The sequence below is a fragment of the Hylobates moloch genome, unplaced genomic scaffold (genome assembly GCF_009828535.3).
Source record: "Hylobates moloch isolate HMO894 unplaced genomic scaffold, HMol_V3 SCAFFOLD_9, whole genome shotgun sequence".
Taxonomy (NCBI): Eukaryota; Metazoa; Chordata; class Mammalia; order Primates; family Hylobatidae; genus Hylobates; species Hylobates moloch.
The window spans coordinates 115875800-115897796 of NW_026652284.1; the positions used below are offsets into that span (position 1 = coordinate 115875800).

At 37.4% G+C, this 21997-nt stretch overlaps 1 protein-coding gene across 6 annotated transcripts in view; it reads left to right on the plus strand.

The window, feature by feature from the left end:
- KHDRBS3 (KH RNA binding domain containing, signal transduction associated 3) overlaps nucleotides 1-21997 on the plus strand; it is a 197800-nt gene that overhangs the window by 48133 nt on the left and 127670 nt on the right. For all 6 annotated transcript variants that reach the window (XR_009215021.1, XR_009215022.1, XR_009215019.1 and 3 more), the window contains exon 2: nucleotides 15873-15991. Coding sequence is in view for 3 of the 6 variants with exons in the window: in XM_032760488.2 (XP_032616379.1) it covers nucleotides 15873-15991 (119 nt within the window). In the remaining 3 variants the exon portion in view is untranslated. The remainder of the gene's footprint in view (nucleotides 1-15872; nucleotides 15992-21997) is intronic.

The window sequence follows — 21997 nt, forward strand, 5'->3', positions numbered from 1 at the left end:
AGCAAGAAAGCACTCTCAGCAGCTCAAAGAGATGCTGCAAAAAAATATGCTGATGCCAGGACAGCTTGTCTCGCCTTTTCTTTAGGGCCTTATTAACCATCAGTACATCACAGTTCTTAAAAAGTTTAGCTATTTGGTTTTCCAAAAAGCAATATTGAAGTAGAGGGAACAAATTAGAAAGACCTCAATGCCATTAGATTAGTGATTTTCAACCCTAGGAGTTGGGGATGGGTCATACATGCCTGTGTTTTCCCCCATTTTTATGCATGGAGAAACTAGAGCTCAGTGAGGCCACGTGATTGCCAGAGGTTCTGTAGTGCTGAGGCTTGGTCTGTCCTCCAAAACCTTGGCCTGTCTACCACTTCCCTGCCCTGCTTGTGGTCCCTTGGGACCCTTGAGGGATCTCCTTCAGGGCTAGCATAGTATCTGGCATATTATACTTGAGACCTCCCGCCTGCTGATTCCCGGGTACTTTCTACTATACTTCAGGAATTTACCAAGAGGGTGTATCAATCAGGTAAACAGAAATCATGCCAGGTATTTTAGCAGAAAGGATTGAATAGTAGGAATTGGTTAGACAGGTGCTGGTTGACCCAAAAAGCAAATGGGGAGTACTGAAGCGATACAGAAATAGTAACGAAAGGTTAGCAGCAAGCCATCACCCTCAAGGCTGGAAGAGCAAAAGAAGTAATTTAGAGGAAGTGGGACCAAGACCCCGTTAGTATTGTTACCTCAGGAGCTTGAAGAGGGTCCTCACAGGGCTGGGACTTAGACCTCCAAGAAATGGGTCCTGGCTTGCTGAGGAGGTATGGTGAGCATGGTTCTGGGAATGTAGGGTAAAAAAATCACTGTAACTGCTAGAATTTAGAACCATCACTCTGGTCTGCTGCCAGGAACTGGAAACACAGTGGGAAGGAACAGGCCCCCTGCTTCACATTCCCAATTGGCAGAACCTCATAGGGAACCACTGGCAGAGGAGAAATGAGGTTTTCCGAATCTCTACCCAGCATTCCAGGACAGCTGTATAGGCGGATAGGTGTGGAGCTAAGAGACCACAGCTTAATAACTGGCACAGATGGCTTGTTTGTGGAAATGAAAGATGACTTCCACTTTTGTTAATTCAAACCTTGGGTATTCTTAAATGTTCATCAAGTCTCACCATGCTTTTTCATGAAGAATATCATCATTTATTCACTTGTATTCACTCAACAAAAATTTCTGAATGTGTGTTCTATTCAAGGTGCAAAACTAGTGACTGGGGATAAGATGATGAGTCACACAGTTTTACCTGTCTAAGCTAGTCAGCAGGACAGGTGATAAAAATGTGTGTAACTCTCAGGGTTGAAAGAAACCTCCAAGTCCATCCTTCCATAAGATGATTGGATCCTTCCTTCTGTAACATTCCTCTTTTTTTTTTTTTTTTTGAGATGGAGTCTTGCTCTGTCGCCCAGGCTGGAGTGTAGTGGCACTGTCTCGGCTCACTGCACCCTCTGCCTCCTGGGTTCAAGCAATTCTCCTGCCTCAGCCACCCAAGTAGGTGGGACTACAGGTGCCCGCCATCACACTCGGTTAATTTTTGTATTTTTAGTAGAGACGGGGTTTCACCATACTGGCCAGGCTGGTCTCGAACTCCTGACCTTGTGATCCTCCTGCCTCAGCCTCCCAAAGTGCTCAGATTACAGGCGTGAGCCACTGCACCCGGCTGAACTTAAAAGTATTTTAAAGACAGTTCCATCCTTGGTCAAATTTATTGTTAGAATCTTCAACTCAGTAATTTGTACTGGACCTCTTTTCTCTATAATTTCTATCTTTGGTCCTAATTGTACCATTGGTTTTTTTACTGAAAAGTCTAACCCTTTTTGTTTTTTTACATAATATACAAAACTATTTGTGTTATAAGTTTGATTCTCTCCTGAATCGTTGATCCTGTAGGATAAACATTTTCGTTTATTTCAGCTGGCTTTCCTAGGCAGTGCTCTTCAACTTTTTTCTATTATTGCCTCTTTTATAGAGCCTTTGTAGACATCTTTTTTTCCTAATTATCTGCCCACCCCAAATAAATAGACTGCAGATATATTCTATATTTGTTTATGTATCACGGACCTTTGGTGAGCTGGCACCCGTGGTTCCTGTCATTATCGGCAAATTCTTCAAACGGATCTAGTGGAATACTTTTCTAGATTCCTGGCCGTGTCTTAGTGTTACTATCTTAGCTAGTCATGTGTAATATAGATCATCAAATTATTCCACCTCCTGTTTTTAAGATGAGAATAGAAGACAGTCAGATATCCATCTAAGGTACTTATTGTTAGTTTTAGTCAAAGTAAAGGTCTGTATTTATTCTTTGATTCTGTCTCATTTGCCCAGACAGGCCATGTGAAATGACTAGTAATCTGTATATTCAGCCCTAAAGTAGATCAGTCTGTTTTCAGTAGATTTGGCAGGTGGAACCCTCTAGAATGAGTAATTTTTTAACTAAACACTTTATGGTCGAAGGACAAAATGAAAACAAATGCCATTGACTGGCCATGGTGTACTTATTTATTTTTTTAACGAAATCCCTACGTTTTTAACGTGTAACTTGCTTCAGAACGTGAATGTCTACATTTAACTTGACAACATCCCTTAAAGGAAACCCCCAGTGGGAATGTCCACTGTGAAGAGATAGCATCTGACTCTAGGCGGAGCAATATATGAAATGTGACTGGAGAGTGACCCAGTATGCATAACACTCCCTGTCTTTAAATTGACATGAGAAGACAGGTCTCATTTTCAGTAATTCTATAGCTCTATGCTGAGATACTTCATTTCCACAGAGGCTGTGACTATTAAAGTCTGTGCAAATTGATTTTTCATCAGTGTCTTAATTTTCTATCATGATTAAATCTAAGTGACAGGATGTATATTTCTGCTGTAATTGTGTTTTGCTTTTAAAAAGTGTTTTATGCCTGTTTGGCCGTTTTCAGGTGGCTTAGAAAAAAACATTGAGTATGAGTAGAATTCTTTATATGGAAGTGACCCCCTTTAATATCATCATACAGAAAATATGATTTAATGTCTTAAGATTCTTTTCCCGCCCTCAATTTACTCTGAGCCTTTACTGTGTAAATAGGGACTGGTTCAGAAACTGATGTAAAAATGTATGGACATAGAATGATAAATCCTACTTCTAATTTATTTTAAATAGTGTCAGTGTATTATGGTACATCTAACCAATAGAAAATATTCATTTGTAGTTCTCTTAGATATGAAAGTAATAGAGAATAAGATGCTGGTATTATATGGTTGTTATAGAATATCATTAGTACAGTCGTATTTCTATCTCAAAGTATGATAATGCCAGCGGGATAAATGAGGAAGACATTGAATCTTCACACAAAGGAAATGGGTTTTATAATGAGTGCAGTCTGAACAGAACTAATCTCTTTCTTGGATCATTACTTCACCTAATCATAAAACCTTTTTTAATTCAAATCCTTGCAGGATTCTAATTGGTGACCTCTGGAGCCTGATAATTGTTTAAGGTAGCTGGTCTTTTGCAGTATACTTAATGATGTTTGCAATTAAAAGTGAGAAATGTGATTTAACCCATAGGTGTAACTAAAAATGTAGATTTTCCTTTTTCAATCTTTAATAGTTATTCCCATCCCCTCCTCCCCAAAATTAGTGAATTAAGTCATTACTAACTTGAATTGGTCCGGTGTACTGGTTACCTCATTTAGTCTGTGGATTTACTATTTATCTGATAAACGTTTGCATTGGGTTGTATTAAGAATAATCCTCAATTATTTAGAATAGCTAACAGACAGGTCTGTTTGGGAAGACAGGAACTCCTAGCCTCTTTTTTTCTGTTGTGTAGGTATATCTTCCTGCTTGCCATTTTTGATTTAAGTAAAAACTTAGCCAGTCTTTCTAGCCAGTTTCAGTAACTTTTCCTGACTACCAGATAAAAATGAGTCATTAGAAGAGAAATTCACCAGTATTCACCATTGGGACCAATAAATCTGTAGGTGAACCCCAATCTCAGTCATTTGTCATCCTCACCACTGTGCATAATAGCATGATGTAATTTAGTTTGTACTATTGTACATTTATGATGTTTTTGAGTTCCTCTTTTACATATCTTAGTAAATGAGGGTCATTAAATGAATACAGTTGACTATCCCGATAGAATTCTGTATATTTATTGGAGATGAAACTTAATCTGTTTCATTGACTTGTTTCTTGGAAGGTTTCATTTTGTTTTGAAGCCAGCATTTTGTAATTTGGTATCTGAGGAAACAAGCAAAACCTTTGAGAGTCGGACAATGCTGGAACCGAACTTTAGTTCTGCCATTTATTAGGTGTGGGAAAAAGGGAGTGGTAATTTCTGTCCCAGCACTCTATGAGGACTGAATGTTTATAAAGCCTCCAGTATAGTGTCTAGAATATGATAATTATTCAACTTGTTAGATTCCTTCTACCAGTTTTAGGGAACATCCCATCTTCAATTTCTACTCTTTGGTTCTTATTGTTTTAAAATTTTAACAAACCTATGAAATTTACGAATTTATTTAAAATTGTTAGAATATAGTACCAAAATCCAGTAACCTACTCATTTGTGAAGACCTTTGAGTACTTCCCCTTGTTTAAGGGATACATTTTTATCTCATTGAGGCATTGAATGACTATGTCTTATCTTTGTGTTTCTCTTCCTGTTATAATGCCTTTCATTTTGTGAATGACTACATATAATTAAGGAGAAATTAATGTGAGAAATGCTACACTGGTAGCATTTGTTTTAAGAATTTTACAAAATTTTAATAATTCTGAGTAGTGTTTGGAATTTTTAAATGTATCTGGATTTGGTTCTCTGGAATCATTTTGGTGTCACAAATTCTTCTTGAAATCCATTCTATAAGATAAGAGCTGTTGAGAGATAAACTTAGGTACATTAAAATTTTCTTTTTCCTGTTTTTTTTTTTTCTTAAAGACATGAGTCTCTCTCTTTGTCCAGGCTGGAGCGCAGTAGTTCAGGCATAGGTCACTACAGCCTTGACCTCCTGGGCTCAAGCAATTCTCCTGCCTCAGCTTCCAGAGTAGCTGGGACTACAGGCATGCACTACCATGCCTAATTATTTTTATTTTTTGTAGAGACATTGTCCAGGCTGTCTTGAACTCCTGGGATCAAGTGATTCTCTTTCCTTAGCCTCTCAAAGTACCATAATTACAGGTGTTAGCCACAGTGCCTGGCTAGGCACATTGAAATTGTAATGCCTTTATTTGAGCAGACGTGAATTGGGCAGCATCGGAGCTCAAGTGGTTCAGGGCTTCACCAAAGGAGAGTGAGGGCAGAACTTTTATAAAGTGTTTGTAAAAGCAAGACAAAGAAAATATTTGATCGATTAACGTGGAAAGTCCCTATTTAGAGGATAGTCGATGGTGCTGTTTTTGAGATGGAGTCTTGCTCTGTCGCCCAGGCTAGAGTGCACTGGCGTAATCTCGGCTTACTGCAACCTCCACCTCTTGGGTTCAAGTGATTCTCCTGCCTTAGCCTCCTGAGTAGCTGGGACTCTAGGCACACGCCACCATGCCCTGCTACTTTTTATATTTTTAGTAAAGATGGGGTTTCACCACTTTGGCCAAGATGGTCTCGATCTCCTGACCTAATGACACACCCACCTTGGCCTCCCAAAGTTCTGGGATTACAGGCTTGAGCCACTGCACCTGGCCAGTTGGTGGTTTTTGGTTGGTAGTCTCTAGTTCCAGGTTAGTTGGTGGTTTCTCATTGGTTAAGCTGAAGTTTTCTCTTCCTAGTGTGTGGTCATTCACTCTGAGTTGGGTTTCAGTTTGCTTCCGTATGAACCCAAAGCTCTGGAGCCATCTCAGTGTACTGGCCTCCCCCCTCCCCCTCTTTTTTTTAACAGTATAAATAAACCATCACAAATTAGGAATTTTATTTTAAATAAACCTCTGCTTTGTATGTTGCAGTTTCAAAGCACTTTCTTAGACATTTCTTTTGATACTTGTAATAACTTGGTGAGTTTCCCCAAAATATAATAATCTAAAACATTTTTTCTCACCCCAAATCAAGATCTCTCTGCTACGGTAATACTAAGAAAGTAGAGGAAGCATGGACATAGGAATCATAACCTGGGGCTGGAATCCTGAATCTCTGCTGGATGTGGGACACTAGCTTAGTCACTGGATGTCTATAAATAGTCATCTCCTTTCTGTAAATGAACATTGTATCTACTTTGCAGCAGTGTTACAGAGATTGTCTACGTGGAAGATAGTCATTAAATAAATTCCAGCTGCTGATATCATTGTAATATTTTCGTTAATTAGCCATGATGGGTAGTTAATTAATTTCTCCTCCTCTCCATCCTCCTCATTATTATTCTTCCTTTCGTTGCCTCCTGTCTTCCTTTTTGGAAATTTGACTGTCATTTTCTCCTGTGTATGTTTTAATCTTATGTGTTGTATGTATATTTAAGGACATTTTACTTACAAATATTTGCTCTTTTTTTTTTTTTTTTTTGAGACAGTGTCTTGCTCTGTCGCCCAGGCTGGAGTGCAGTGGCACGATCTGGGCTCACTGCAAGCTCTGCCTGCTGGGTTCACGCCATTCTCCTGCCTCAGCCTCCCGAGTAGCTGGGACTACAGGCACCCGCCACCATGCCAGGCTATTTTTTTTGTGTTTTTAGTAGAGACAGGGTTTCACAGTGTTAGCCAGGATGGTCTCCATCTCCTGACCTCGTGATCCGCCTGCCTTGGCCTCCCAAAGTGCTGGGATTACAGGCGTGAGCCACCGCACCCGACCCTGCTCTGTGTTTATAAAAATCAGTTTTCCAAGCATTTGTAATATTTAGAGTATCCAGTGTTTCTTTCTCCCTAGATGGTATATTTATGCGTATTTATGATGAGCTTATTTGTCCTTATTAGACAGTGATATGTGTCTCCACTCGCTGTGCCATTTGTTTATGGAATATTATTTGCAAGATTAGGCACTGTATGAATCAATCTAGTTTGGGTAGTTATAGTGTGTTCAACTCTGGTTTGAATGTAATGGGTATTCAGTTAGGTTTGGATTGCTTAAATAAAATAATTCTTTAGTGAAAACATTTGTCATGTTGGAGGTTAAAAAATTCCTTTTCAGATTAGCAGCTACAGTAACATTTTAGTAATTTGTCCAATAGAATTTACAATGGCTGTAAATACTCTTTATATTTCTTTAAAAACAATTTAAATACTCCAGCTGGACTGTTGTACTATTTTGAAATAGATTTCTGAATGTTGAGCATCTTATATGAGCTTCTCATTTTATTATAGATTCGGGCCAATGCCTGTCCTTTAATTAAACTTTACACAAGAGTTAAGGTGCTTGGAAAAGTGGGTGGGGGGTGAAGTCTCTTGATTTTATTAATTTCCACACTAGTAGGTCATCGTGCAGGCTGATTTGAATTATTCAGTTATTTTCTGACCCTTTTATGAACTTCCATTAATAGCTCTTATAAAACAAGTTACAGTTTTTAGAAGAGCACTTTTCAGCAGTGACTGCTAGCTAGCTCTTTACAAACTCACTATACCCCTTTAAATTATTTTAAACATTCATTCATTCATTTATTCAACCATTTAGTAACCATTTGTGCAGCCCTTATCCTAAATCACTATGCTAAGTGTTAGAATATAACAAAAATGAATAAATAGATGTTCTTAACCTTCCATGAGCTTACCATCTTGTCATCTTGTTGTTGGGCACAGGAAGTGTGAACAATTAGTATATGAAAAGATACTCTGTTGTGGTACAAGTGTTATACAGCAAAACAGGTCATTGTGAAGGATATTATCAATTCATCTGTGGGGTGAAGGGGAAGTTGATGTTTTAATTAAGAGCTGGAGGCCGGGTGCGGTGGCTCACGCCTGTAATCCCAACACTTTGGGAGGCCGAGGCAGGTGGATCACGAGGTCAGGATATCGAGACCACGGTGAAACCCCGTCTCTACTAAAAATACAAAAAGTTAGCCGGGCACGGTGGTGGGCGCCTGTAGTCCCAGCTATTCAGGAGGCTGAGGCAGGAGAATGGTGTGAACCTGGGAGGCAGAGCTTGCAGTGAGCAGAGATCGTGCCACTGCACTCCAGCCTGGGCGACAGAGCGAGACTCCCTCTCAAAAAAAAAATAAAAAAAGAGCTGGACACAACTTGCAATTTCTAGGTTGCTCAAGAGATACAAAGTTAAATTAGATAAAATCTCACCCCTCAAGAACTTACTGTCTAGTGTAAGCATGTACAGTATTTGGCAAATGCCTATATAGAACTTAACTGGACCAGGTATTGTTGTTCTTTGCAAATATTAAATTATTTAATCCTCATAAAAACCCTATGGGGCAGACGCTGTTATTTCTACATTTCTTTGATGAGGAAATTGTGACTTAGATTAAATTACTTTCTGACAGCCATATAATTAAGTACCATAGCAGGGATTCAAACTCAAGCAGTTGGAGTCTGGCTGCATTATTTCCAAGACTCTTACTCTCTGAGGTTTTATGTTTTAGTTTTTTTTTTTACTGAGAAAGTTCTTCTTATTACTTAGCAGTTAAGAATTCAACAATCAGCAGTGTTCAAAAGGTGTCTTGGATGCAGAAAGTGAACCCTTTTGCCATTATTTTTATCTCTTCAATTTTGGGGGCCAGAGTACCAATTTTTACCTTAACTTAAAACCATGGAAATTGACCGGTTACATTAGGGGATAACCATGCAGGACCTTAGAGTATTTTTTGATTTAATCATCTTAGGCTTCAGCAACTAAAGAGCCATAGTCATGTCTCCTCTGCCCCTCTTTTTTTTTTTTTTTCCTTCAGCTACTTTATGCAAAGATTGCTTCTGTGTGACTCCTTTGTACTCACTTAACTCTGTGATTTGCTTATTTTGACATTACTGGAATGTGTATTTTCATTTGGATTTGGACCTAGAACTGTCCCTGATATCACACAAAGTTCCTTCAGCCTTTCCTTTAAGTCCACTTTGAGAGCTCACTAAAGATCACCAGTACTGAGGTTCTGTAATTTCAAGCTGTTCTGTATACATTGAAGCAGTGCTTCCCACAGAATCACTTGGCTGTAGGAGAATAAAGTGAAGGGATAAGCAGGTGTGGCTACGTTGAAAACGTCCAATACTTGTGATTTACAGCTTTAGAACATTTTCACATCTCACTTCAGGAAAGAAGGAAAAGAGATTAAAGGGTGTAGTCTTTAATTATTCACAGTACCTAAGAGGTGGAAACACTCCAAATGTCTGTCAGCTGATGAATGGATAAACAAAATGTGTTACATAGCTGCAGTGGAATATTATTCCACCTTCAAAAGTAAGGAGATACTGCCACATGCTGCCCCATGGATGAGCCTTGAGGGCATTATGCTAAGTGAAATAAGCCAAGCATGGAAAGACAAATACTGCATGATTCCTCTTATATGACAGAGCTACGCAGTCACATTTATATAAACGAAATAGAATGGTGGTTACCAAGGGCTGGGTGGGAGGGAAAATGGGGAGTGTTTAATGTGCATAGGGTTTCACTTGTGTGAGACAGAAAAGTTCTGGACATCTGTTGCACAACAGTGTGGATGGACTGAACAGCACACTTAAAAATGGTTAAGACTATAAATTTTGTGTTTTTTTATAACAATTTAAAAAATAAAAGGTATGGGCCTGACGTCAGATATATCTAGATTTGAATTCTGACTGTGCTATTAGCCCTCTAACCTTTGCAAACTTCTTAGCCATTTCAGTCCTCAGGATCTCACTCTGTAAAATGCAGGCGACAGAGCATATATTTGTTAGGATAAAGAGATAATTTAAGTCAAACACACAGCCCTGTACTTTGTGAGTCATCATCAACAAAGTAATAATTATAATTTAATTACTACTGGTATAAGTGACCTCTAAAATAATTTTCATTATTTTTCAATATTTTGCTGTGTAAATTTATGTGTGGTGAGGCCAGATAGACAATTTTGTATGTAAAAGAGGTATTAGAAATTCCTTTTAAAGATTCCTTGTGGGGCCGGGCGTGGTGGCTCACGCCTGTAATCCCAGCACTTTGGGAGGCCAAGGCGGGAGGATCACGAGGTCAGGAAATTGAGACCATCCTGGCTAACATGGTGAAACCCCATCTCTACTAAAAACACAAAAAAATCAGCCGGGCGTGGTGGCGGGCACCTGTAGTCCCAGCTACTCGGGAGGCTGAGGCAGGAGAATGGCGTGAACCCAGGAGGTGGAGCTTGCAGTGAGCTGAGATCGCGCCACTGCACTGCAGCCTGGGCAACAGAGCGAGACTCCATCTCAAAAAAAAAAAAAAAAAAAAAAAAGATTCCTTGTGTTTGCTAAAGATGAAGGGTTGGAGTTTTATTGTTGTTGATGTTGTTTTTTTTTGTTTTTGCCCTATCAGGTCCTCTTTCCACCCTTCCCTACTCTGCTCTGTGCCCAGAGGCTGATATGCATGGTACAAGACCTGTATCATAGATATATTTACCCTCTGGCTTTGAGCTGGATTAAGAGCTATCCACTAGTGGTCACTAGCAGAAGCTTGGCAGGAGGGAGAAGTGAGCTCAGAGTGTCTGTTTGCTTTGGCCATTCCTGCCGTGTCACCACAAATTAACTGCTTTCCTGTGTGCAGTCTGTAGCCCCATCAGGCTACCATATTAGTCTCTTTTTCTTTTCCTTTCCTGGCCCCTTCATGCCATTTTAGATGGGTAAAATATTCACATGCTTCAGAGATTTACAGCAGTGCAAAAAGAGATACAGTGAAAAGTATTTCTGTACCCTATCTACTTTGTTCTCTCCATGCCAAATAGATAACTAGTTTCTTATACCGTCTTTTGTTGCTTAACCACGGGGATGTGTGTTCTGAGAAATGCATCCTTAGATGATTTTGTTGTTGTGGACCATGATAGATTGCACTTAAACACACCTGGATGGTGCAGCCTGCTTGCTGTACACATAGGCTAGGTGATGTAGCCTGTTGCTGCTAGGCTACAAACCTAGACAGCATGTTGCAAAGCCAGAGTACATGTTACCATACTGAGTGCTGTAGGCAGTTGTAACACAGTGGTATTTTGTGTATCTAAACATAGAAAAAGCACAATAAAAATACAGTGCAAAAGATAAAACACGGAATACTTGCATAGGACACTTACCATGAGTGGAGCTTGTGGAACTGGAAGTTTCTCTGGGTGAGTCAGTGGTTGAGTGGTGAGTAAATATGAAGGACTGGGTCATTACTGCACACTTTTATACATCTGGCTGCATGGAAGGTTTGTTCACACCGTCATTGCCACAAACATGTAATGCTTTGTGCTGCGAGGTTACCACAGCTAAGCCATTACTAGGCAGTAGGAATTTTTCAGCTTCATTATAATCTTACAAGACTGCTGTCATATATGTTGACTGTAACTCCGCTACATGATGTAAAACTATATATCAATAGGGAGGTGTTTTCTGTGTGTATATAAGTAAATTAAACATTTTTTTCTTACATACTGTGTGTGTGTGTGTATGTGTAAGTAAACAGTGCATTTGGTACCGATCTTTGACTATCAGAACATGAAGTTTCCTCATTTTGTGCAGTATTTTATTCCAGTGTGTGCTCTAGCCTACTTACCCAGCTCCTGTTGATAGATACTTAGGTGGTTCCCAGTGTTTTGCTATTAAAGACAATGCTGTAGTGGATAATTTTGTGTGTAATATTCCACATCTATCTAAGTATATATGTAGGTTAAATTTCTAGACATGAGGTTGCTAGAACAAAGGAAAAATGATAATCTGTGTGTTTGACTATATGAGAGAAATGAAGCTACTTTAAAAGTTTTACATTACTAAAATTTTTGTATTGGAAACTTAACTTATTTAAATCCAAAGATTATTTAGCTATTTTTAGTAGATTAGTGGACTTTAGTATATCTGGTACCTTAAAAAGCAAAAGAGGCCATTTTTTAGGAAGTTCTGTACTAGATCAAAGCAAAACAAATGAACAAACAAAAAAAATACAGATGTTATTACTGAAAAGAATTCCGCAGTGAGAGAAGTTTGGTGTACATGGTTTGAAAACATAGCATTTTAATCCCCTACATTATCTGAAACTTTAATCACACATTTGCTTATTGTTTCTGAGCTAGGAGATGGTATTGGTACCTTAAGCTGTTTGGTACCAAATGTAATCTGGGGATTAGTGAAACTCAAATCCCCTGTGCATTCGTCCTTGAAAATCTGATTGGGTTTTCTCTATTGGTGGCCTCACTTTGCTACAGTTAACTAGAGGGTCACATCCATCTTGGTGGATCTCAAGTGTCTTTCCTCCCTCGGGGAAGGTGACAGCGATAGTAGCAGGGGTTTTTGGATATGCAACTTGCAGTTAGGGACAAGCATAAATCCTTGAGACAGATGTCTCAAGATTTCATAGATAATTTTGTACAATTCTCCATTTTTGTGCGTTATGTACAATTCTCCATTTTGTGTATTTCTGGATTTCGAAAACAAATTAAGCTACTTATAATCCTCATTCAAGTTGAAAATAAAAATTGTTGATTGAACAGCATCTGCTAAAAACAAGAAAAGTTTCAACCAGTTTTGAATTGTATATTGGAAGGCACAAGGGCCTGAGAAAAGTACAGCATTCGTGATTAAACCAGGTCTGTTTGACTCGCGTGATGGGGCTCAGGGCTCTTTGCATTGTTGTGTGGTGCTTTAGGCCTGTTAAATGCAAACCTACATGCTTCTGATATGGCATCAGACTTAAAAAATTTTTTAAAAATCTTAAAATATTCCTACATCATTCAAAATTTAAGATAGAAACAGTGCATTCTAGCAACTTAAGATTTGTAGGATGCTGTGTGTATGTAGAGAGGAAATTAGATATTTTATATACATTTTCTTTCATTTTCCTTTTTAAAATAATAGATGATCTTAAACTGTAATATGTGATAAAATACGTAATTCCTAATTTTTAAAAGCTTACGTGTATGATTTTCTTACATCAAAATGTTAAATAACACTGACACAAAGAACATGTGGAATTCTGAATTTATGGATTTAAATATTGTGCATCTGGTGTGAGTTTTCAACAATTACTAAACTACTTTGTTAATTGAAAAGGAGACAGTTGAATCTATTTTGACACCCATACACATACCATACAAAAACAAATTTTAGGACGTTTCAGTGTACCTGATTTTGTTGAATCTTCTAACTATGCCAAAGGTATTTCTAATTATTGCGTAAATAGATAATGAAAGGTGGGACTTATTTTCTTCTTATTAAAGCTGAAGTCATGAATTGTTATACTCGGTGCAGCTGATGTGAGACTTACTGCTCTTTACTGAAGAAAACAAAACCAATGTAGCTCATTTATACCATTGGTGCTACAGTTTTCAAACTGTGTGTGTGTGTGTGTGTGTGTCTATTCTATTCGTGGAAAATTTCTGCAAGAGTATATAAAAATAGTTGATTATAATTATTTCTGGAGTTGAAGTGATAGGAGAAACCTTAAAAAAAAATTTATATCCTGTCATATTGTTTTAAATTGTTACCATGTGCATGTATTTTTTTATAGAAAAAAATCAATAAAATTAAAGGTACTCTTCTATTTCTGTGTATATTTTCCTTTACAGATTCCACTTAGAATTAATTTTTCAGGATCAAAACATAGTGTAGTACAAGAAAGCAGACAAAATGACAAATTCATTTATTTGGTGACTTAGTCTTTATCTCTTCTTGGAAGCTTTGATTAGAAGCTGCAGATGTAATTTGCTGTTTCCTTCTCTTAGCCATCCTTTCTTATCTTCAGTTTCTACCCTGCTTCCTTCCGTCTCCCCCACCTCATCACTGTTAATCCCTATTGTATAGTGTTTTCAGACACTAACCAATTCTCTGATGCCAGCTGTGTATCCAATAATTCAATTCTGAAGCTAACTGCAGGAGTTAGCATCAGGCCTCCTGCCCTCCCCACAGATCAAGGGCTTAATCCCACAAGACTGCCTCCACTTCAGATGCCAGCCACAGTGTAATGCCCGGGCTACCCAGATTTCTGCCTAACTACAAATTTGGAGGCTCCAGGATCCTTCCTCCGGTTTGATAATTTGCTATAATGACTCACAGAACTCAGGAAAGCACCTTGCTTACTGTTAGTGACCAAAGTTTCATCAAGGAGTGAGAGGCTTTGTCCGCATTTGTAAGTCACATGAGATGCTAAGGTTTTAGAACTAAATCGTTGGATATTCTAGTTCCCTTTTCTCATTTTGAACTTGAAGAACCTGCATCCTAACTGATGTACTTTTTTCTAATTGTGAAGACAATTATTAGCAGATCTGAGACAAGAATCTTAGAATTTTTATGTCCCATTTAGTGTCTTTTAAATTGTAATAATTCTTTGTTGCTCATTCAAAACCTTTTAATAGACAATCATTTAGTTAGAAATAGGAGGCTGCATATTATGATGGAGTGAAAGCTCCTCCGTGGTACTATGAAGCCCATTGGCTGTTTCAGTGGTGACAGAAGCCCCAGGCTCAAAGCCTCTAGCTTAATAAATCTTTCATTTGTCCCAAGATACTGTAAAAATCTTTCTTACTTTTTTTTCTGATATGACATAAAAATGGTGGGAGAGACTGCACAGGCACCTTGTCTTTGGAGCCAAACAAACCTGAGGATAAATCTTACCTTTGCCATTTATTGTGAAGTCACCTCTTTGAACCTCCTCTTTGTCATCTGTCTTGAGGATTGAATTATGTCATGAACGTGAGATATGTTGTTCAGGGATGGCACATATTAAATTCTTCAATGTTCCTAGCTTAACAAGCAAAATGGATAAATATGTATATTCCTTTGTATAGCTGATACCGTCTTTGATACCTTCTCCAGGCTTTTATCCTTCTCTGAACCTGGGTGTCTATAGGTTGGTCCTTGGAGGTAACAGTTCACATACTCATTCATTCAGCAGTCATGCAAGCACCTAATTTTGTGTCTCTTGTGCAACCAAATACTGTGGGCCACAGGGTGAATGAAACTTTGTGCTAAAATTTTATAGGATCTGGAACTTGCTTAGTTTAAGATATTTATGAGTGAATAAATAGATTTTACCTAAGAGAAATTTATGTTCCAGAGGGAGAGGTAGCATATTTTTTTTTCCATCTAAGGGTAGTAGTAGAGTTGCACGTAAAGTGCTTTGTGAGCATCAAGGTGAGAGTGATTGATTCTTCCATTCTTGCCGCCCCATTGAGGAAAGAAACACTTGCACAGAAAAAGAGATTTGATGTGGTTGAGTCTCGAAAGGAGATGAAGGTGAAATCATCGTAACAAGTAGAGCGAAGAGCATTAGTAAAGACATTAGCATATAGTTGATATGTGTCATATGCAAGGAGGGAAGATTTGACTGGGGAGGTGGGCTACTGGAAGGTTGCCTAGGGTGTTTAATGCCATCATAGAATCAGTTCTTGGTTGTAGAAGCCTTGAAAAGCCAGGCAAGATTGATAACTAGGGATGTTTCAGCGCTTTGTATCACTGAACTGTGAATACTTAATGGCTTTTCTTCTTTATTTGATCAGCCTTATCTAGGAATCCAGAAGACCCGAAGTAACTTATTTTTGTGTTTGTTATCTGGTCTGTTGTTCTCCTCTGTTGGTATGAGCAGTTGAGATTTAACTTTGTAGAGCCATGATACATGCATTTATTCCATTTATGAAGAATCATTGATAAAACAGGAAATGTACTTGAAAACAATTGCCTCAATTTAATAGTCCATACTTCAGTAGTAGTTGATTTCATGCCACAACAGAGCTAACCAGAACACCCAACCCCTGCATTTCTGCGTCATACACTTCATGGTTATCTTTTTGCCTCCACAGAAATAGAAAAGTTTCAAAAAGGAGAAGGCAAGGATGAAGAAAAGTACATCGATGTGGTGATTAATAAGAACATGAAACTGGGACAGAAAGTGTTAATTCCTGTAAAACAGTTCCCTAAGGTAAGACAGTGAGGTCTACACTGCAGGTATTTTAACCTGAATCAAAGGGAAGCAGATGTTTAGTTTATATTCTGTTTGGTGTTTTTAGAGATGTTTTCTCTTAGCATCCACCTACACACACTTTTAAAGTTAATTAAAAACTTAGTAAATTTAGTCGTTCTGTCTTTTCCTTTTAACTTTAGTGTGAGTTACAGATTCCTGAAAATATATCCTTTTGAGTCAAACTAGCAGTGTGACTTTGGGAAACCTATTCAACTTCTTTCCACTTCAGTTTCCTCATTTGTAATAGGAGGTTAGATGATTTAAAATTAAATGAGATAATGTGTTAAATATTTGGTACATAAAGGTTCAAAAATATCATTGTTTATATTTTATTTAAATCCTATTTTTCTTTTGTCTTTCTTCTGAATGTTCATATACATGACTCTTGCATATTGTTGTGTATATTAGTAGTTCATTTCTTTTTACTGATGAATAATTATCTGTTACCTGAATGTATCATTGTTGTTTATCCATTTGTCTAGGCACTTTTAATTTTTTGGTTATTATAAATTAAATTGCTCTGAACATTTTATACAAGTTGTTTCTTTTTCTTTTTCTAACGTTGTATTTTGTTTTAAGTTCTGGGATACATGTGCAGGACGTGCAGGTTTGTTACATAGGTAAATGTGTGCCATGGTGGTTTGCCCCATCACCTAGGTATTAAGCCCCACATGCATTAGCTATTTATCCTGATGCTCTCCCTCCCCCTGCCCCCATGACAGGCCCCACTGTGTGTTGTTCCCCTCCCTGTGTCCATGTGTTCTCATTGTTCAGCTCCCACTTATAAGTGTGAACATGTGGTGTTTGCTTTTCTGTTCTTCTGTTAGTCTGCTGAAGATAATAGCTTCCAGCTCCATCCATGTCTCTGCAAAGGTCATGATCTCATTCCTCTTTAGGGCTGCATAGTATTCCATAGTGTATATGTACCACATTTTCTTTATCCAGCCTGTCATTGATAGGGATTTGGGTTGATTGCATGTCTTTGCTATTTGTACAAGTTGTTTCATAACCAGATATGTTTGTTACTCTTTATTAAATACCCAGTATTGAAAATTGTTGTGTATTTAGTATTACAAGAAATTGTCATACTTTTTTCCAAAGCACTTACACCTTGTAACATTTCCACAAACAAATGTGTGCAGGTTGTAGCTGCCTCATACCCTCATCAGTATTTGGTGCTGTCAGCCCTTTTTATTTTAGCCATTTTGATGGTATATTGGTATCTTCCTGTGGTATGAAGTTGCATCTCCCTTATGATTGATCATTTTATGCAATTTTCATATCCTTATTGGCTATTCCTGTATTTGAATCTTGAAATCTTTGCCAACCTCAAGGAAATGTTAGAGTTCTTTGTAAGTTATAAAGATACTCTTCTGTATTTTCTCTAAAAGTGTTATTGTAGCTTTTACTTTTAGGTCTATGATATATCTCAAATGAATTTTTGTGTATGGTATGAGATAGAGGCTCAAGTTCATCTTTTTTCCCGTATGGTTATCTAGTTTTTCTTGCACTATTTGTTGAAAGATGTTTCCCTCCACTGATTGTTTTGGTGCCTTTGATGAGAAAATCAGGTGAGCATATAAGTGGGGGTATATTTCTAAGCTTTTAGTTCACTTCTTTCAATCTATTTATGGATCCTTATGCCAGTACCACACTGTCTTGATTACTGTAGGTTTGTACATAGTGAGACATGAGTTTAGGTAATGTAGTTCCTCCGCCTTTGTCCTTCTTTTTCAGGATTACTTAGATATTTTAGATCCTTTACAATTACATATAAATTTAAGAATTTCTTTCTTAATTACTACAAAACCATCTGCTGGGATTAGAATTGCAATTGCATTGCAGCTGTTGAACAATTTGTGGGAGATTTGACATCTTAACAATATTGAGTCTTCCATTTAATTTCCATCAACAGCGTTTTGTACTTTTTAAGGCAGAAGTTTTGTATGTCTTTTGTTAAACTTATTCCTAAATATTTTGTGTTGACACTATCGTAAATTGAATATTTTTAAATTTCTATTTTCCAGTTTCTTTCTAATAATAACTTTTTGTATATTAACCATGTCTTCTGCTACCTTGCTAAATTTAAATTCACTTATTCTAGTAAGTTATTTTGTAGATTTCTTAGGATTTGTCATGCACATCATTATACCATTTGCTTAAATAGTTCACTTCTCCCTTTCCAGTTTTTATACATCTTATTATTTTACTTGCATTATTTTGGCTAGTATCTCCAGTATAATGCCAAAGACAAGTGAGGAGAGTAGAAATTATTCCTGTTTCTAATCAAGGAGGAAAGCATGCAGTTATTTTAGCATTAAGAACAATATTAGTTACAGGTGTTTTTTTGGTAGATTTCATTTGCTAGGTAGAGGAAGTTCCCTTCTACTTCAGTTTTACTGAGAGTTCTGATCCTCAGTGGGTAGTAAATTTTTTTGAATGCTTTTTCTGCATCTATTGAAATAAACACAAGGTGTTTCTCTACACTGTTTATATGGTAGATTTTAATGATTGATTTTTAAAACTAAAACCTTCTTTGTATTCTTGGGTTAAGCCCTACTTAATATTGACATATTTTCTGTTTTATATAGTGCTGGATTCATTTGCATCTTATTTTAATGGGTGATACTGACCTATACTTTTTTTTTTTTTTTTTTTTTTTTTGAGACAGAATCTTGCTCTGTTGCCCAGGCCGTAGTGCAGTCACGCAATCTCGACTCACTGCAACCTCTGTCTCCTGGGTTCAAGTGATTCTCATGCCCCAGTCTCCTGAGTAGCTGGGATTACAGACATGCACCACCACACCTGGCTAACATTTGTATTTTTGGTAGAGATAAGGTTTCTCCATGTTGACCAGGCTGGCCTAATGTGATTTACCCACCTCTGCCTCCCAAAGTGCTAGGATTACAGGCAGGAGCCACCACTCACAGCCTGACTTATACATTTTTTTAAATAATATTTTTGTCAGATTTTAGTGTTAGTGTTATGCTGGTTTCATAAAATGACTGGGGAAGTGTTTCTTTCCATTTTCTCAGAGAATATATATCAGATTGGTATTACTTCTTCCTAAATATTTGATAGAATTCACCAGTGAAGCAATCTGGGCCTGGAGTTTGATAATGAATTCAGTATCTTTGGTATGACACTAGGCAGATTTCTATGGCATCTTTTGTGAAAATTTGTTTTTAAAAGGATTTGTACATTTTATCATAATATTTCAGTTACTACTTCAGTTATTTTTCTGATCGATTCCCCTCATTCTTTTGAGATTTCAGTTACACATATTTCAGCCTTTTGTCACCCTCACAGAGGTTTCTGTGGCTCTGTTTTTTTTTTTCCTGTCCTTCAGATTTTATAACTTTTACTGCTGTATCTTAAACTCATTGATTCCTTTCTGTCTTCATTTTGCAATTAACCCACCAAGTAATTTTTTTTATATCAGGAATCGTAATTATCTGTTTCAGAATTTATGTTTGAATCACTGTATGTAAAAATATGTTTTTCTCTGTTGGGATTTTCTATTTTTTAATTCATTGCAAGTGTTATTTTCCTCTCTGTCACTGAGTATGGTTAAATAGGTCCTTGAACATCTCTGTCTACTAATTTCTAAGTCTTCTAAGTCTTGGCCATCTTAGATTTATTTTGCACTGGAAGTCTTTTATCTTGATGAAGAGTCATTGCTTCAGTCCTTTGCATTTTGAGTAATTTTGGATTGTATGCTGGCTATTGTGAATGTACATTGTAGAAACCTTGGATTCTGTTACTTTCGCAGAAGAATTTTGATATTTTTGTTTTAGCAGCTAATTAACTTGGTTGGATTCAGGGTATAAACTGTGTCTATTGGGTAGGAGTTCAAGTCTCAGTTCATTTCTTTCCTTAGTTTGGCTTTTTGTGTTTAATTTTTGTCACATGATTCAGAGGCCAGCCAGAGATTTCAGAAGATTTTATACATAATATTTGGTTATCTGCAACTCTGACTATCTTTTCTAGTATTCCTCCCTCACATTTCAGCACTATGGTTTTCTCAATCTCTGCCACTAAGGCCAAAAGCCCTAAAATGAGTAAATTCACCCCAGGGTATTTCCTTTGCTGAAGTCATAACTTTCTTTCAGAATCCGCCTGTTTTCGATCAGTCTTCAGCGCTTCAGATAGTTAACTTTTATATTTTGCTGTGAGTTTAGGAGTTTACAGTTGATATTTATAGGTGGGCAGCCTGTTAGGAATGTACTCAGCCATACCTGCAGAACTCGGGGGAATATATGTGTCTTGTAAACAGAAAATTACGTTATGAACATTTCATAGACAGACTCGTTACTCAAACAAAACATGACTGGTGGAAACCTTTGTATATTGGTTCTTTATGCTCAATATGCTCTGTATACTTAATATGCAATAGGTAGAAAGATGACCAGATTATAGACCCTGCTTTAAGTAGTTCATAGTCTAGTTGATGATGATGAACCTGAAACTAATACTTTGTTGTCTCCAAGTTTGTAAATGAAATAAAATAAAGTGCAGTCATGTGCTGCATAGTGATTTCAGTCAATGATGGACTGCATATATGATGGTGGTCCCATACGATTATAACACTGTATTTTTGCTGTACCTTTTCTATGTTTAGAAATATAAATATTTACCATTGTGTGACAATTGCTTATAGTACTTAGTACAGGAGCATGAGGTACAGGTTTGTAGCCTAGGAACAATAGGCTATACCATATAGCCTAGGTATACAGTAGGATATGCCGTCTAGGTTTATGTAAGTGTACTCTTTGATGTTTGCACAATGAGGAAATCACCTGACAATGCATTTCTCAGAATGTGTTCACATCATTATTGACTCACAACATCAATAAAGTGTATGAAATAAAATCTCAAATATTGCTTTTCATTGTCAGCTTTGAGGTAAGGAAAGAAAAACTATAAATTTAAATTATAATTAAAATTTAATTTGAAAATTATAATTTCTGTGTTTGAGATTAGAGTCCATTTCAAGTACTTACAATGTCTGAAGTAGACCATTTAGAAGTTACTGCTTTCAGGATACTGAAAAACAATATTTCTGCTTAGCATAATGGAGCATGCAAGTTTCAAGCCAGCCCTGTTTCAAGCTAATATAGCACTGCAATCAATCCTAAAAAGAAGCTTTCATGCTTGTGTCAGTTAATAGAATGAACTGGAGGAAACGAAATAGCTGGAATAGCTGTGAGTAGAGAATAGTGTAGTGTGGAATTAATGCTGATGGTACACTTCCAGCTTCTGGGGCGAGAGAGAACTACTGTTTGTGAAACTCCATCTGATAAAGTGATTTCCATTAATTGAATAATTTCTCTTCTGTTAATGAACCATTTTCAACACTCTTTCAATGGCACAGCATTGGACACATGAATCATTTAGTGTTCAGACCTTAATGTATATTCACTCTCTTGAGTTATGTATCTGAGCTTATAAAGGGTGAAATTCTAAATGCTGTGTTATGATTTTTTTTAGAAGTTTTTTAAGAAGCTATGGAAATTGTTCTCCATGGGTTTTTTGCAGATAAACCTTAACCTCTGGTGCTGATCAGCGCCAGCTCGGAACATGGTCAGTGTAAACCCCAAATCAACATTGGAACAAGGTACTCTGTCTTTGAGGACCTACAGATACATTACGGTTTAGGGTTTACATTTTTTTTTTTATTCACTGGTTCATCCGTCAGTGGATCTGGTTCTGTCTATACCTAGCATTTATTGAGGGCCTTCTCTGAGCCAGACATTGTTCTGGGAAAATCGAAGTGATTAAGTCATGGTCTTTGGGCTCAAAAAACTGCCAGTTTTTTTGGTGAATGCAGATGAATAAGTTAATATTAATAATACAGGTGCCCTGAAAGGACAGAGAGGAGGATCCTGGTGATAGGCTCAGGGAAGGCTGCTCTAAGGAGGTTGTCTCTAAAGAGGCTGGCTGGCTGGGATCAGAAGTGAGATG